The sequence below is a fragment of the Calidris pugnax genome, unplaced genomic scaffold (assembly GCF_001431845.1).
Source record: "Calidris pugnax isolate Ruff unplaced genomic scaffold, ASM143184v1 scaffold13, whole genome shotgun sequence".
NCBI classification, from domain to species: domain Eukaryota; kingdom Metazoa; phylum Chordata; class Aves; order Charadriiformes; family Scolopacidae; genus Calidris; species Calidris pugnax.
In genome coordinates this window covers 2426189-2439882 of record NW_015090810.1, presented here as the reverse complement: position 1 = coordinate 2439882, position 13694 = coordinate 2426189, and the positions used below count along the sequence as shown (strand labels likewise).

General features: G+C 40.2%; 1 protein-coding gene across 1 annotated transcript in view; it reads right to left on the bottom strand.

The window, feature by feature from the left end:
* Window positions 1-13694, bottom strand: part of FHOD3 (formin homology 2 domain containing 3) — a 371022-nt gene that overhangs the window by 337985 nt on the left and 19343 nt on the right. The window contains exon 5 of the mRNA XM_014938430.1: window positions 1618-1682. Coding sequence (XP_014793916.1) covers window positions 1618-1682 — 65 coding nt within the window. The remainder of the gene's footprint in view (window positions 1-1617; window positions 1683-13694) is intronic.

Sequence of the window (13694 nt, the reverse complement as noted above, 5' to 3'; positions counted from 1 at the left end):
GAAATTAAAACCAGATCTTGCCTTTGGCTTTTCTGCCTGCAACGAACCAAGCCAAAAGCCCATATCAAAACACACCTCTGCTCCAGGAGTTTGAAATCTGGACTCAAGTTTTGCAGCCTGGATTTCACTGGACTCACCGCTGAATGCATCACAGCTGCTGGAGAGTAACAGCACCTTCATATGCACTTTCATACAGGAACAATTAAAATACATGCTCAGCAATACACCTAATTGCCCGCAGTGAGCTCGAATGCAAACAGATAACAACAAAGCAACCTCACGTGGAAGCTCAGAATCTGGTGTGCTCCAATTCCTCGATGGCTGCACTCTGAACAAAAATTTTTTATATGAAAATTGTTTTTATAAAACCTCAATCCAGGAAACATATGAAATCTTGTCTTGCTGCACTGGTCTGTTTTGCCAAAGATATTCCCAGACCTAACAAGAACAAGCTTCTCCAAGCTGTTCTTAATTTCATTCGCATTTATAAAATCAGCCTAGACTTTGCAGCATCTCTGTTTCTCCTCTAATGCTTAACACGTAGGCTCGCTCTACTCTACTTCCTCAAGCTAACAGTAATAGAGGAGAATCTGTTCCTGCAGCCTGGAGCTCGCTCTCAACGGGAGGTATTCGAGGAATTCTGTAGGTTGCTTATGCTCAGTTCAAATTCCCAGAAAGGCCGTTTCATAACACATCCTGGGGGCAGCAGAAAGAGGTTTAGTTGTATTTAAAGCCTGAATCCTCCAACAGCAGCAGCACTGTGGAAATAATACAAAACTTAGACTGGCTTCTCCTCCTTTTAAGGAAAGTATCTACATTCCAATGCTTCAGCTATGATCTCTTGAAACAAGACAAACTAATAAGCTAAACATATTAGGGTGTTGAATCCACTATGAAGAAGTAGAAAACAAAACAGGCAACTGTGGCACATACATATAGGATTAATTTTTTTTTTAAACCAGTCACCCATAACATCTATCATAGTATCACCAGAACATACGCATTGGCTTTGCCAATGCTCAGTGAAACACGCTGCTCTGCAGAACGCTAGAGACCATATTAACACCATCACAGCACATCAGCCTCCGTTTACACAGCCTTAAAGCTCTTATGACACGCACATTATGACTTTCATTAGACTTTTCCTCGTGACAACATTGTTTTAACCAGGGTTTTTAAGACACTGAGACTGTGATAATGACAAGTATGTGGTCAAGATCTGCAAGATGTGAAGTAATAAACATTACATGCTATTAAAATGCAGTAGTTAGCTGTCAGCCAACAATTCTTCAGATCCCCTTCCCAGCTCAGAACAGTCTTCTTCAGGCACACACAAAGGCTGTGGCAAGACAGATAATGCAAGATTCTCCAGAGCATCCCCAATCATCACACTTGTGTCAAATCCTATACTTCCCTGGGCTGTTGAATGCACTTTAAGGGTAATATAACCAATATAACCTAATTTTAAACACGCAAGAAACACAACAAAGAAGGATAACGGCCAATAAATTGATTTAACTTGGAACACAACAAGCCTGATTCATGCTCCCCAGATTTGCTTCTCAGAGACGGATTGTGTTTATTTGTTCTCTTTCAAGCACGAGGAACTTCACTTACCGATGCAGGCATGGACTCTCACTGACAGCTGGGTCCTCAGAATTATACTGTGCTTTTTGCCCCTCCTGAAAAGAGAACAGAAGAAAAATATATTAAGGTGTAGGGAGGAGGTAAAGGAGTTGGGAATGAAGGAGTGAAGTTGAGCCTAGAAAAAACAGGTGGGGAGTGAGGGAAGGTATGACGAGAAAAAAAGACATAACTTGTAATACAGCTCTATCTTAATTAGCAATAAATTAATTTTCCACAAGTCAAGCCTTATGATAGTAAATGGTAAGCAATCGCCCCATCTTTATATCAATTAACGGGTTTTTTCATCTTGTTTTCCCTCCCTTCTGTTGAGGACATGGACCAAGAGAGCAATTGGGTGGACATCTGGCAGATGGCCAAGGTCAACCCACCACAATGACTCTCTAGAAATCTCTATTAGATGACTGCACATTTTAATTTTCACAGAAAAACTTTAAAACTAGGAATAGTAAAACATGAAGAGAAAACACAAGGTCAAATTAAAGGGTGCTTAAACTTCCACAATCTGTTCATGTACACTAATGGGTCTTGAAAGCACGATGAAAGATCTGGATTTCATGTAATGCGGCAAAATTGAGTCCTCCTTCACTCTAGCACTGTCTCAGTTTCATCCTGCTCTTAAATAGAATGCCTTGATCTTACTTAGCTGCTAAATTTCAATTTTATTTTTTTTTCCAGACAAATCAGTATTAGATACACTTTTTCAAGCTGGACGAGAGCACCATTCTTGATTTCTAGGCACTCCACCCAGAAGCTCGCATCAGGACATGGCCAACACTTTGCCTCTGCACCCAAACCTGCTCACTTGATGAAAGGTAGGAAAGTAAAAAAAGCCAAATGTCTCTTCCATTTGTACAGCAGCATATTCTCTCTCTCATCTGAAACTCAAGATGCAACTCCTGGACAACCAGCTCAAAGCAGCCCTGCTTGAACAGGTAGGTAAACCAGATGACCTCCAGAGGTCCCTTCCAACCTCAGTCCTTCTGTGATTCTGTGAATTTGTCCAGGGAAAACATGCAATAGGCAATACTGTTTTTAGAACATGTCCAGATGCGGCTTTGTGTTATGAAAACCCTAGACCCACTTCTATATACAAATTAAAAGCAAATTAAAAACCAGCACAAACTTCCTGAGTTACATGCATTATGATTCTGCTGAGAGATTTCAAGGCCAACCCTTTCACACAGACACCCAAGCAGAATATTCCACTTCATCAGAACAAACCCACCATTTTCCAGACAACAAAGTTTCTTCCCCATTTTGCTGTATTCTTGTCCACAGTTATTTTGAGGAACAAAAATATTTTTCCTTAGTTTCAGCAAGAAAAGAACAAGTTTTATACCATCTCACAAAAAATTTGCAGGGGAAGGCAGGTCAGTGAAGCAGTGACAAATATTTAAAAAAAAAAAAAACAAAAACAAAAAACGAACAACTCTCCCAGAAGAGTAATGGGAAAAAAAAAACCCGAGATATTAAGCACCTGAAAAACATAGGTTAATGTGGAACTATGTACCTGGTAATAAAGGACTCTGTTTCAGTACAGCAACCTTCTTCTATAGGTTAAAACAATAATATAATAATAAATGAAACTGCTCTTTGGGAGCATCTGCTTGAGCAGCATTAGGATAAAGTATGAAAAGTGCGAGCCTTCTCTTAATGCTGCTGCTGGTGTGCAGGGCTTTTGAAGTGCCAAGCAGCAACGTGCTATTCCCCAACAAGAGACGCCCACAGCCTGAATTTTAAAGTCTCCTGGAGCAATTCCAGGTTCAGGACTGACTCATGGCCACCTGAACTCCTCCTGCCGATTCGGCTGGACACAGCCTTTGCCTGCACTCATGTCCTGCAGATTGCTAATGGTTGTCCCTTCCCACAGGAGTGCCAGGACTCCTCTGGAATATTTAATTTGCAAAGGACCTAAGGAATCTTTGACAGAGTAGCAAGCTTAAAACACTAATATGAGGATCTGCTGTTGATTTACCTCCTCACTTATACAAGAACTGGCATATTCTTACTAGGGTATACTGTGTTTCTTTGAAAGACAGTAAAATAAAACATTTCTAAACCTCTCCCCCTCCATTAGTACATGAGACAAAAGGAAGAATTCCCTCCTGTGGAAACAAAAGAGGAAGGGCTCAGGGATTAAGGTCTCCCTCTGGGACTAAGAAGGACCCATTTTCAATTTCCCCATTACCACAGCTTCCCTACACAGTTGTGAGCAAGTAAAGTAAGGCATCACCAATGTGCCATGTCAAAAGCCAGACCTCAGCTACTCTGAGGATGCAAGTTTAGTTCCTTGACACCTTCCATCCTTCATCTGCAAAACAGGGACCACGGCAGCTGCCTGTCTCCTGCTTCTTTTAAGATTCAGGTCTTGTCAAGCCCCTAAAAACACTGCTGGTACTTGAGCACCATACGGTCCTCACAGGTGGTCTACACAAGTGATTAAGGCATGCATAGATGAAAAATTAGTAGGCTTGAGGGGCAAAAAATAGACAGCTGTTTATTATTATGCCATTATTATTATTATTATTCAGAAGACAACATACAGTAAAATACTTCAAGTAGCTGTAAATGTTATCTTCCTCTCTGAATCAAATGCTTGTCCAGAAGATCATGTATTCAAAAACAAGGAGATGAAACATAGCAACAAAGACTTCTAGTTAAGTTGGTCTCCAAAAGCAAATTTGATGACTTTTTTTTTTTTCTCTCCTAAAAGTTGATTGTTGACTTACAGGGAAAGGTCTCAAGCTGCAGAAAGTAAGAAGTATCTGTACCGACAGGAAGCACGGCCATCCTGCCAGCTGCAGCCCCACAGGTGGCCAGTTGCTCTGCAGGCTGTCCACAGGCGGTGGGAACAAACAGCTCACTTACCTGCCACCAGCGGTGCTGGGGCACTTCTACTCAGAGCTTCACTCAGCAAGGAACACCAGCAGATTCACCCTTGGATTTGCCAGCCCTGCCAACCTGCATCAGCCATGGGTATGCCTTCCACTCTATGTTCTTCACATTATTTTTCTTCTCTGACTATTTAATGACCATGTTATTTGCTTTTCTGAGCCTACAAGATGTGGGGGGAAGACGATGGGGGCTTAAAACTTTCAGCTAAGCATCAGCTAGATCTTCTGTAGCACTGGAACAGCAGGAAAAGCAACATAATAATGGTATAGAAAGGTCAGTGCATATCTCACTATTAAAGCAAGCGCAAGACCCTTGAGCTCCACAGCCAGGCTGACTAGGAAAGAATAAAACCCTTCTGCAGCCTGAGCTGTGCAAACCTGCCTGCAAAGACCTCTGTCAACAGCCACAGAAAAAGCAGGAGGAAAAGGATATCCATTTTGAGATCTTGCTGTAAGGCTGACCAACCAACACACACACACACACAGAAAATCAACAGCAAAATCTTGTATATCATTACATAGTTCCTGCATATAAGGTATTTCCCATGGGAGCACTTTGAACCTCTTTAGTTTTGAGACCCACCTGCTTATTCCAAGAAGGGAGAAGAAAAACGAAAATTGGGAGCAGAGTACTATGGGAGAGGAGGTCCCAGGGCAGTGGGGTTGCTATCAAAAAGCAAAGACTAGAAAAAAAGATCAAGAAGCCACGACTTCTTTGAATTACAGACACTTCAGAAAGATGCTCAGCCAAGAATCCAATAAGCCACTAAGTAAGCTGCCATTGCTCAGTTCAAGAAGCCTAATTCGTGGGCCCTTTGGGTTATTTTTTTCAGCTTTTTTTCCCCCACCTGGTTTGCTTGGTTCTTTGTTTTTCTTTTGGGAGGGCAAGGGCATGAGCACCCACTTGAGCAATTCTGCAAAGCTAATCTTACGCTGCCAACATTGCCCTTCACTATACCCTCTGTGCTCCCCCACACCTGATTCAGTAGAGAAAACTGCTTCTTTTGACGTCCCTTCCTTGAAGGACTTGTTTGCCAAGCCTCATCCAGGGCAGTCTCATCTACAAGGGCATACAACAGAGGCAAAAATGGCTGAGGTGTTGTGACCCTTCATATGCGCTCCTCATTCCCCATGTCACTGAAACCTTGTTCTGTACACAGCCTCAAATGCTTACGTGCACTGAGTTCGACAGCACAAACTCATAAGCAACTCATAAGCTTCAAAGCATGTTTTTTGAGAAAAGGAAAAAGGACCTATTTCAAACACAGGTAAGTGTGTAGCACCTTGATTTCCATAATTCATTTTACTATTGACACCTACAATTTTAGTAAAGAAGATGAGGTAACTGGTTTACCTAAGAGATACATTTTAAAAAAAAACCCATAAAGCAAAACCCCACAACCACTACTCACACAAAAAAATTCATTTCAGACCAATTTTTTTTTCACAGCACCAACTGAAACCCCATTCTTCAGAGACACCAGCAAAGTCACTCAAAATTAAAGAGAAAGAAACTCAGTGAGGAAGAAGCTGCTGGCAAAGGTTGCAGCAACACAAAACACAGAGACAGTGATGCAGGAAGGAGGTTTTGGGAATTATGCTGAGCCAGAAACAAAACAGCATGGGAGAAACAAGGCTGAATTCTCCATGGCTTTCTGTGCACCAAGCAAAAGGTTCTACCCACAGTTTGGGGTGAGTTTTCCAGGACAGGCATTACATTTACTACATAATCATACTAAAGGACAAGGAAATCAGATGCAATGCAGATTAGAGCTTTAAAACTTGCTCTTGCTGCAGTTGAACAGTTTTTCTTATGATCCTTGTATGATTATACCAAAACTCTTATCCATTGATTTGACACCAATGTGAACTTTAGTTTTAGTAACATTCCTGTTGCTGTCTCCAGTTCTTTATGTTAATGTGTGGGCTCTCCTATCAAAATCAAAGGCTCATGAGGCTTTCCAGTCAGACAATGGAAACTTGATCTTTTTTCCTGAAGGGCCATTAATCAACAGTAAATAGTAAAGGCAGGGCACAGAGAATAGAAAGAGATTGTTTGCCATAATGATTACAAATATAAAGTAGTATCAGGTTTTTTGTACACAACTTAACTGTAAAGGTAGCACTATATACAAGACTTCAATGCCTGCACAGGGAAGATTTATTTAAAACACTTATTTCCTTCCACCAAGTCCGCGGCATGGTAACCTGCTAGTTCTGAGCAGTCACCACTGAATTCTCCCAGTTAAAGTTTTATTTCCTAGTATCTGGCATGAAATTTTACAGAGCTGACATACTTCTAATTGAAAACAAGACAATTTTCTTTTGGAGGTGTTCTTCATATAACCTCTCTTCATTTAATAAGAGTAGTAATATTTACACTGAGCAAGTGTGAAGGATAGGAGCTTGAGGTCTTTCAGTTAGACGTAAAACTGTTTGCACTGCTTTCTGCCCCCTTGCTTAGATAATAAGTGTGAAGAAACAGTAGTTGAAGTTTTGTTTTTTCCTCTCCAAGATCTAGTTTATAAATCCAGTTAAGCTAATAATGTGAAGCTCATCTCATTCAGTTTCACAAATTATTGACTAGCAGACTAATTGCCAAGTCCTGGTATCACAGAGAGATTATTAAGAATAGAATTAGGCTAGCATGTATTCAGGAAAGCATATAAACATATGGAATTAGAAGAAAAAAAAACAAAAAAACAAAAACCAGAAAAACACCCACAACTCTTATGTCCCTTTAGAGAGTTTGGAAAGGAAAAAGACCAATGTTCTGCCACCTGTTACTTCCATACACAGATGGAAAAGCTAGATACTATATCCACAGCTTGACTTTCTGGGTACTGATGTGCAATATATAGTAGAAGAACTGATTCCAAACCTTTAGCACATGTAATGGTAAACTTTAAAGCCTGAGATGTGGCCATTATGCTGAAATTCAAATATATAAACCATTGCCATCCTTGCCCTACACCATTTGCAACCTATCATGTAATCCAAAAGAATTTCCAAAGAATTCAGGACGCAGCTTTAATTTGTAAATGACCAAAATCCTAGAGATACTTGTATTTCAAGCTAAAAGCAAAACAAACAAAAAAAAAGCCAAACACAAAGCAGTATTTCACTTCTGGTTTCATTTCAGCATCTATAAAGAGTCAGAAGTGTATAGGGTAAAAGCAAACAGCTTAAAGCATCCTCAAGCTAGTTTCCACATATGTGCTATAGGACTGTCCTATTACTCTTTCATAACTCACTAAAAAACCCTCAATTTTAAATATATGAATATTTGTGTAACTTCCGGTTAACAGCAACCAGGTATTGCAGAATGAAGGAACAGAACAGTACTCCTGCTCTCCATGAAATAAAAAAAATAAAAAAAAAAAGTCTCACAGCATACACCCTACTACCGATAGTCCCTTTTGGTTACATTGTCAACTGGATTCACATCCCTCAGACAGCTTTGTCTCTCCTCTGTTGTGATTATTCATACAGCAGAAGCTAAAAGTGCTACACAGAAAGCACACAGTGCTGCTTCGACATGTTCCCAAAACTCCCACTAGCTGGATAAAGGACCATTTTAAACCCTTTGGGATCCAAAACTGAGCTCCTCTAACATCAAAGGTCCAACATTCAGCTTATCAACCTATTTCAACTTTCTAATTGCCTTTCTTTCACCTCATAAGTTTCAGAGTTTAGTCAACTAGACTTTTGAACTCTGGGACTCCCAACATGCACAAATCCTCCAAGATGACAAGACCAGAAAAAAAAGAAAGCAAACTCTACTCATTTTTTATCTCAGAATAGTAATTTTAAAAGGAAAACCTAAATCAGTTTTGCTCAAGTTAGCAAAGGACATGGAAGCCTACATAATGAGCCATATTAGTCGAACCCAGAAATTACAATGAAACCCCATACAGAGATGTTTAATGGGGTTTAGACATGCTAGATTTCTCACACAGAAGCTAATTACAATAATACTATTAACACTAAAAACATCAAAAATTATGCAATTCCCTGCTACAGCTCTTCACTATCACACAGCATGAATAGTGTTTTTGTAAAAGGAAGATCACCACTGAAAACTATTATAGCCACAATGCCACACACACCAATTTAGTGGCAAGTAGATTAAAATAATAAACACCAAAAAAAGGGCTAATTTGAAATCCATCCATGGTTTCATAGCTTCACAAACTACTGGCCGAATAACACTAAAAAGCATGCCCGTGGGTTTGTCCTGATACCTGAGGGGCAGAAGTTGCCATGGGACAGACAGAACAATTGCATTAAAACCAGAAAAGGTTCAAAAATACACTGGGGAAATTTTCAAATAAACAGGCTTCATTTATTAAAAACAAAACCTAGGCATGTAACAAAGCCTGTAATCTACTCTTAACTATGGCTTGTAGTTGTCTGGTATGACTTTTTAAAAAACAATATGTTCTCCTGAGTGCCAAGAAGTATTTAATAGAGTTAATTCAATACCTGCAATTTAGTAGGTACATTTCATGTATTGTGCTGATATCAGAGTCTGTTGACATCTATGTTGATATCAGAATCATTACTGCTACTAGATTAACTTCTAGTCTTTGGAGTTACCAAGATACAGAATGTTTCCTATATTCAACTTCTCAAATAAATTAACATAAATAAACACATGCCAACAGCTTACTGAGTGCCTGTCTCCTAGAATATAAATGCTTTATTTTTTTCATTGTTTATGTACTATATTACAAATGGTTTCATTCAATTATACATTTCCAAGACTTAATTTATATGACATTTTGAAAATACTACCTAGATTGGCTGTTTTAGTTATTTGTTCCAAAAATAAAGTATATATTTAAGCCTAGCAATTCCAAGGGAAGGATGGAAGAAACAAACAAACAAACAAAAATATCACACCACCACCCAAAAAAAAAAGAGAAATCAAACCAAAACAAAACACAGTTTTCCTCTTAATGTTTCAAGAAAGCTTTGAAAGGGATTTTTAAGGAGGCTTATTTTATTACAACACAGACATCCCTTCTCCTCAGATCTTACTGGTATCAAAAATGGCATTTTTATGTAACTATTCAATTATGATTCATTTTCATTATTAGTAAGGAAGACCACAGTCACTTCCCCATCAAAGTTCATTTTTGTATGATAAGAGAATGCATCAATTAACATATATTTTCAATTTTAATGTTTTCTTTCCTTACTGATGAACCTTTCTTTCAGGACAGACAACCATTAAGGCCTCCTAATATTTTGCTAAAGGCCTAGCTTCTTCAATTCTATAAATTTAGTTTCTTTTACAACAAACTCATGCTTCTGAAAACACATTATTTTATAATTAAAACTGAAGTAGAAAATTGCTTTTCAAGTTTTCTTAATGATTAATTTGTACCTCAATAAGAGATCATCCGATAGGTGTTAATTCTACAAGAACAGGTCGTGCTACACCCTTCTAGGTTCCTCCCGTTTCACTGTCCACATGCTACTTTCTGCAACCGTGGAAAAAACCACAGGTCTATAGCCCAGCGACAGACCAACTGCAGGGGGTTGTTGTGACTCAAGTGCAGGCCCCGGCACTTGGCCTTGTTGAACCTCATCCCGTAGGTCTCAGCCCACTGATCCAGCCTGTCCAGATCCCTCTGCAAAGCCTCTCTACCCTCCAGCAGGTCGACACTGCCACCCAGCTTGGTGTCGTCTGCGAACTTAGTGAGGGTGCACTCGATCCCCTCGTCCAGAGCATTGATAAAGATATTAAAGAGAACGGGTCCCAGTACCGAGCCCTGTGGGACACCACTCGTGACTGGACGTCAGCTGGATTTAACTCCATTCACCACCACTCTCTGGGCCTGGCCCTCCAGCCAGTTTAACCCAGTGCAGAGTATACACATCCAAGCCATGAGCAGCCCGTTTCTCTAGGAAGATACTGTGGGAGACTGTATCAAAGGCCTTGCTAAAGTCCAGGTAAACAACATCCACAGCCTTTCCTTCATCCACCAAGTGGGTCACTTTGTCATAGAAGGAGATCAGGTTTGTCAAGCAGGACCTGCCCCTCGTGAACCCGTGCTGGCTGGGCCTGATCACCTGAGCGTCCTTCATGCGCTGCATAATGGCACTCAGGATGATCTGTTCCATGACCTTTCCAAGCACTGAGGTCAGACTGACAGGCCTGTAGTTCTCCAGATCATCCTTCCGACCCTTCTTGTGGATGGACGTCACATTTGCTAGACGCCAGTCGGCTGGGACCTCCCCAGTTAATCTGTGAAATATCCCCAGTTAATAGTGATGTATAATTTGGATTACACGACTAAATCAACCACACTGGTGACTGGACTTCTGTTTAGGAGCAATGCACCTTGTTGAGGGGATTTTGCTTTGGTTTTTTTTAACTAAGAGGTTTCAGATCCCAGTTGAGCTTATGGCATGACGGAAAACAAATTCTAAAAGTTTCAATTTAAAGGGGCCACAGCAGAAAAGGGATTCTAAGTTTGGAGGTCAATAAATTTATTTCTATTGCTCCACTGCACTGGGCTACCAGCAGAGCTTACATCCTCCCTCCTCACATCCACTCTTCCTCACCCTGCTTCAGAGAAGCACTGCAAAGAGCAATCAGCTCATGCCTGTAGCCTGCATGTAACTTAGGAAATACTACATAAAAACCTACACGTTGGATAAAGGCTTACCCTCTTCAGTTTAACCAAATCAAGGAAAATACAGGTGAAATCAGAAAGTGGCAAACACTATGGGCACCCTGTGATTTTGTTCATTCCAACTGTTCTTACACAGAGTTTCTCACACCCCAGCCTTTAAACCCTCATCCCCAATCAATCTTTCACACTGTTACTAGGTTCAGTACCAGTAAATTGCTCACAGCAAGGCCAACTTTTAACCAGGTAGTACCAGATCAGCTAGGCTTCTCTTGAAACAATCAGATGATATTTTCATCATACTTCACAACCACCAGCAAAGGAAAAACAACAGCTCTGAACAAAGCTAAACTAACACCCACGGGCTGTTGCCCATTTATCCGAAAGAGGGCACAGGCTGGATGAAAACTAACCTCAACTTGGTAACACTGAAAATGTTTTCAGACTTGGCTAACATTTAAAGCCAGCCTAACTTGGCAACTTATCCTGTAGCAATTCTGCATCTAATTCTGCAGGATGTAACAACCTGTTATGAAAACCTGACACAGATGCTGCTCTTCATGGAAAGCTTTCAAAGCACACGTGCATAACACATGCTTCACATTTTGCTACAGCCTTGCATGGCACGCAGGTTCCTTGGTGGACCATCAACCTCCTCCAATCCTGGATTTTCAAGAGGAGTAGCTTAATGAGAACAGCATCCAACAGCAATCCCTAAATTAAGAAGGAGCCACTGACTCCCACAAGAGAAGCCTGGACAATAGCATAGCACCAGAAGCAAATGCATGGCAACAGACCCTCCCTAAAGTACATTATTTTTGCAACTGGCTTTAACATTCTCATTTCAGCACCTATGCATTTCCATCTTCACTTGCACACACCTTCCAGAGAATGGAAAATGCTTCTGCAAAGGGGTATTGCTTCAGTGTCAGTTGCTTCATAGTTTAAGGTGCTCCACATCAGCAGTGGAAAACAAACTATTCCTTGTTGAGTGCACAAGGGATAAAATTTTTGCCAGAGTTCAAGCACTTGAGTCTATCAGGTTTCCTGTGAAAAATATCTGGAAGCCAGCACACACACAATAAGGGAAGTGTTTCTTAACCTGCTGTTAAATCAGACGGCATAAATCCTAGGCTTTGATTTCAAAGCTGTTAAGATATGGTTTGACTGCAGTTTCAATACGATGTGCTTCTCCATTCAACTGCAGATTCAGGAGATGCAAAAAAAAAAAATTTCTGACACTTAAAAAAAATGTTGTATAAAAGCCAAGTCTTTGGAAAGAGAGTGAGAACACACATGTGCATGGAGAGAGGCATTAAGAATCTCTCTGAAAGTCATCCGAAAATCTTAGCCAAACAAATAACCTTTTTGAAGTTCTTCACAGATCAACATCCAACAATCCCACTGTCATGTTCAAGCTCATGTTATTCTCATTAAATAATGGAAAACAAAGGAGGTCAAGAGACTTAAAAAAAAAGGGTCTTTTAAATGCTAAGATTCACCTCCAATACACTTCAAATGGTTGACAGTGCTAGAACCCCTTCTGGTACATGACAGACAGTTGGAGGCAAACACACACATTCATCTTCAAATGAAGTCAGTGGACTTTCCTTTCTTACATCAGTTTTTTTCATCTAAAAGCTTAGCATGAAGTTAGAGTGTGTCTGCATCCTGTTCTTGTGATACACTTACAAGTCATCTAATCATTTAACACAGTGGTTTTATTCAGGACATTCCTGGACTATAACACATTTACTGAAGTAACAATCATTTGACAGGAGTAGATAAAAATAAGTAAACAGACTATTCAAACGCTTGTTCACTCTTCATTTTTAAAAAAAATTAGTTAAAACTTGACTAATCCAGGTAGATATAATCCCAATTGCATATTCCCTAAACAAAAATTGGGCAGGCAAAATCTTGCTGATTATTAGTGTATGCAACAGTATGCAAAGGAACAAAGTATGCTGAGACTTGTACATGTTTTCTTCCCCTGTGGATTTATTTCAGTATGTTCTGTGTTTGCCAACAGGAATTTAACAATTAACTGCCTCATTCCCTACTAACAACCTCTATGCCATGCAAAAAGTTACATGTGAACGCCAAGGAAAAGAATAGCACCCTGGCTGACAAAACCCTTGCCTGTGTAGCTGTGCTAATAAGGACTACATATAGACTGTCACTACCAGGTGCTGGGTTTTCACACCCACCTACTCTTCCCAAGTGCAACACTGACTAGCCCAGCGTTTTCATCCTTCTCTCCCCACCCCCCCCCCTCTTTTTTAAATGGAAGTGAAATAGGATGGAAGGAGAAGGGGGAAAGGGGGAAGAAAAGAAGAAACTCAAAACGGTTGAGTGAAACATTGAAGGGATTCACCAAGTATGCGTTATAAGCCACATTAATAGTGCCTAATTATTTATTACTAATGTATTCTGAATATATGTCGGTAAAGGTCTGGGTGGAGTCTTCTGTTCATCTCACCACAAGGCAATGATTTTTGCCAAAAGC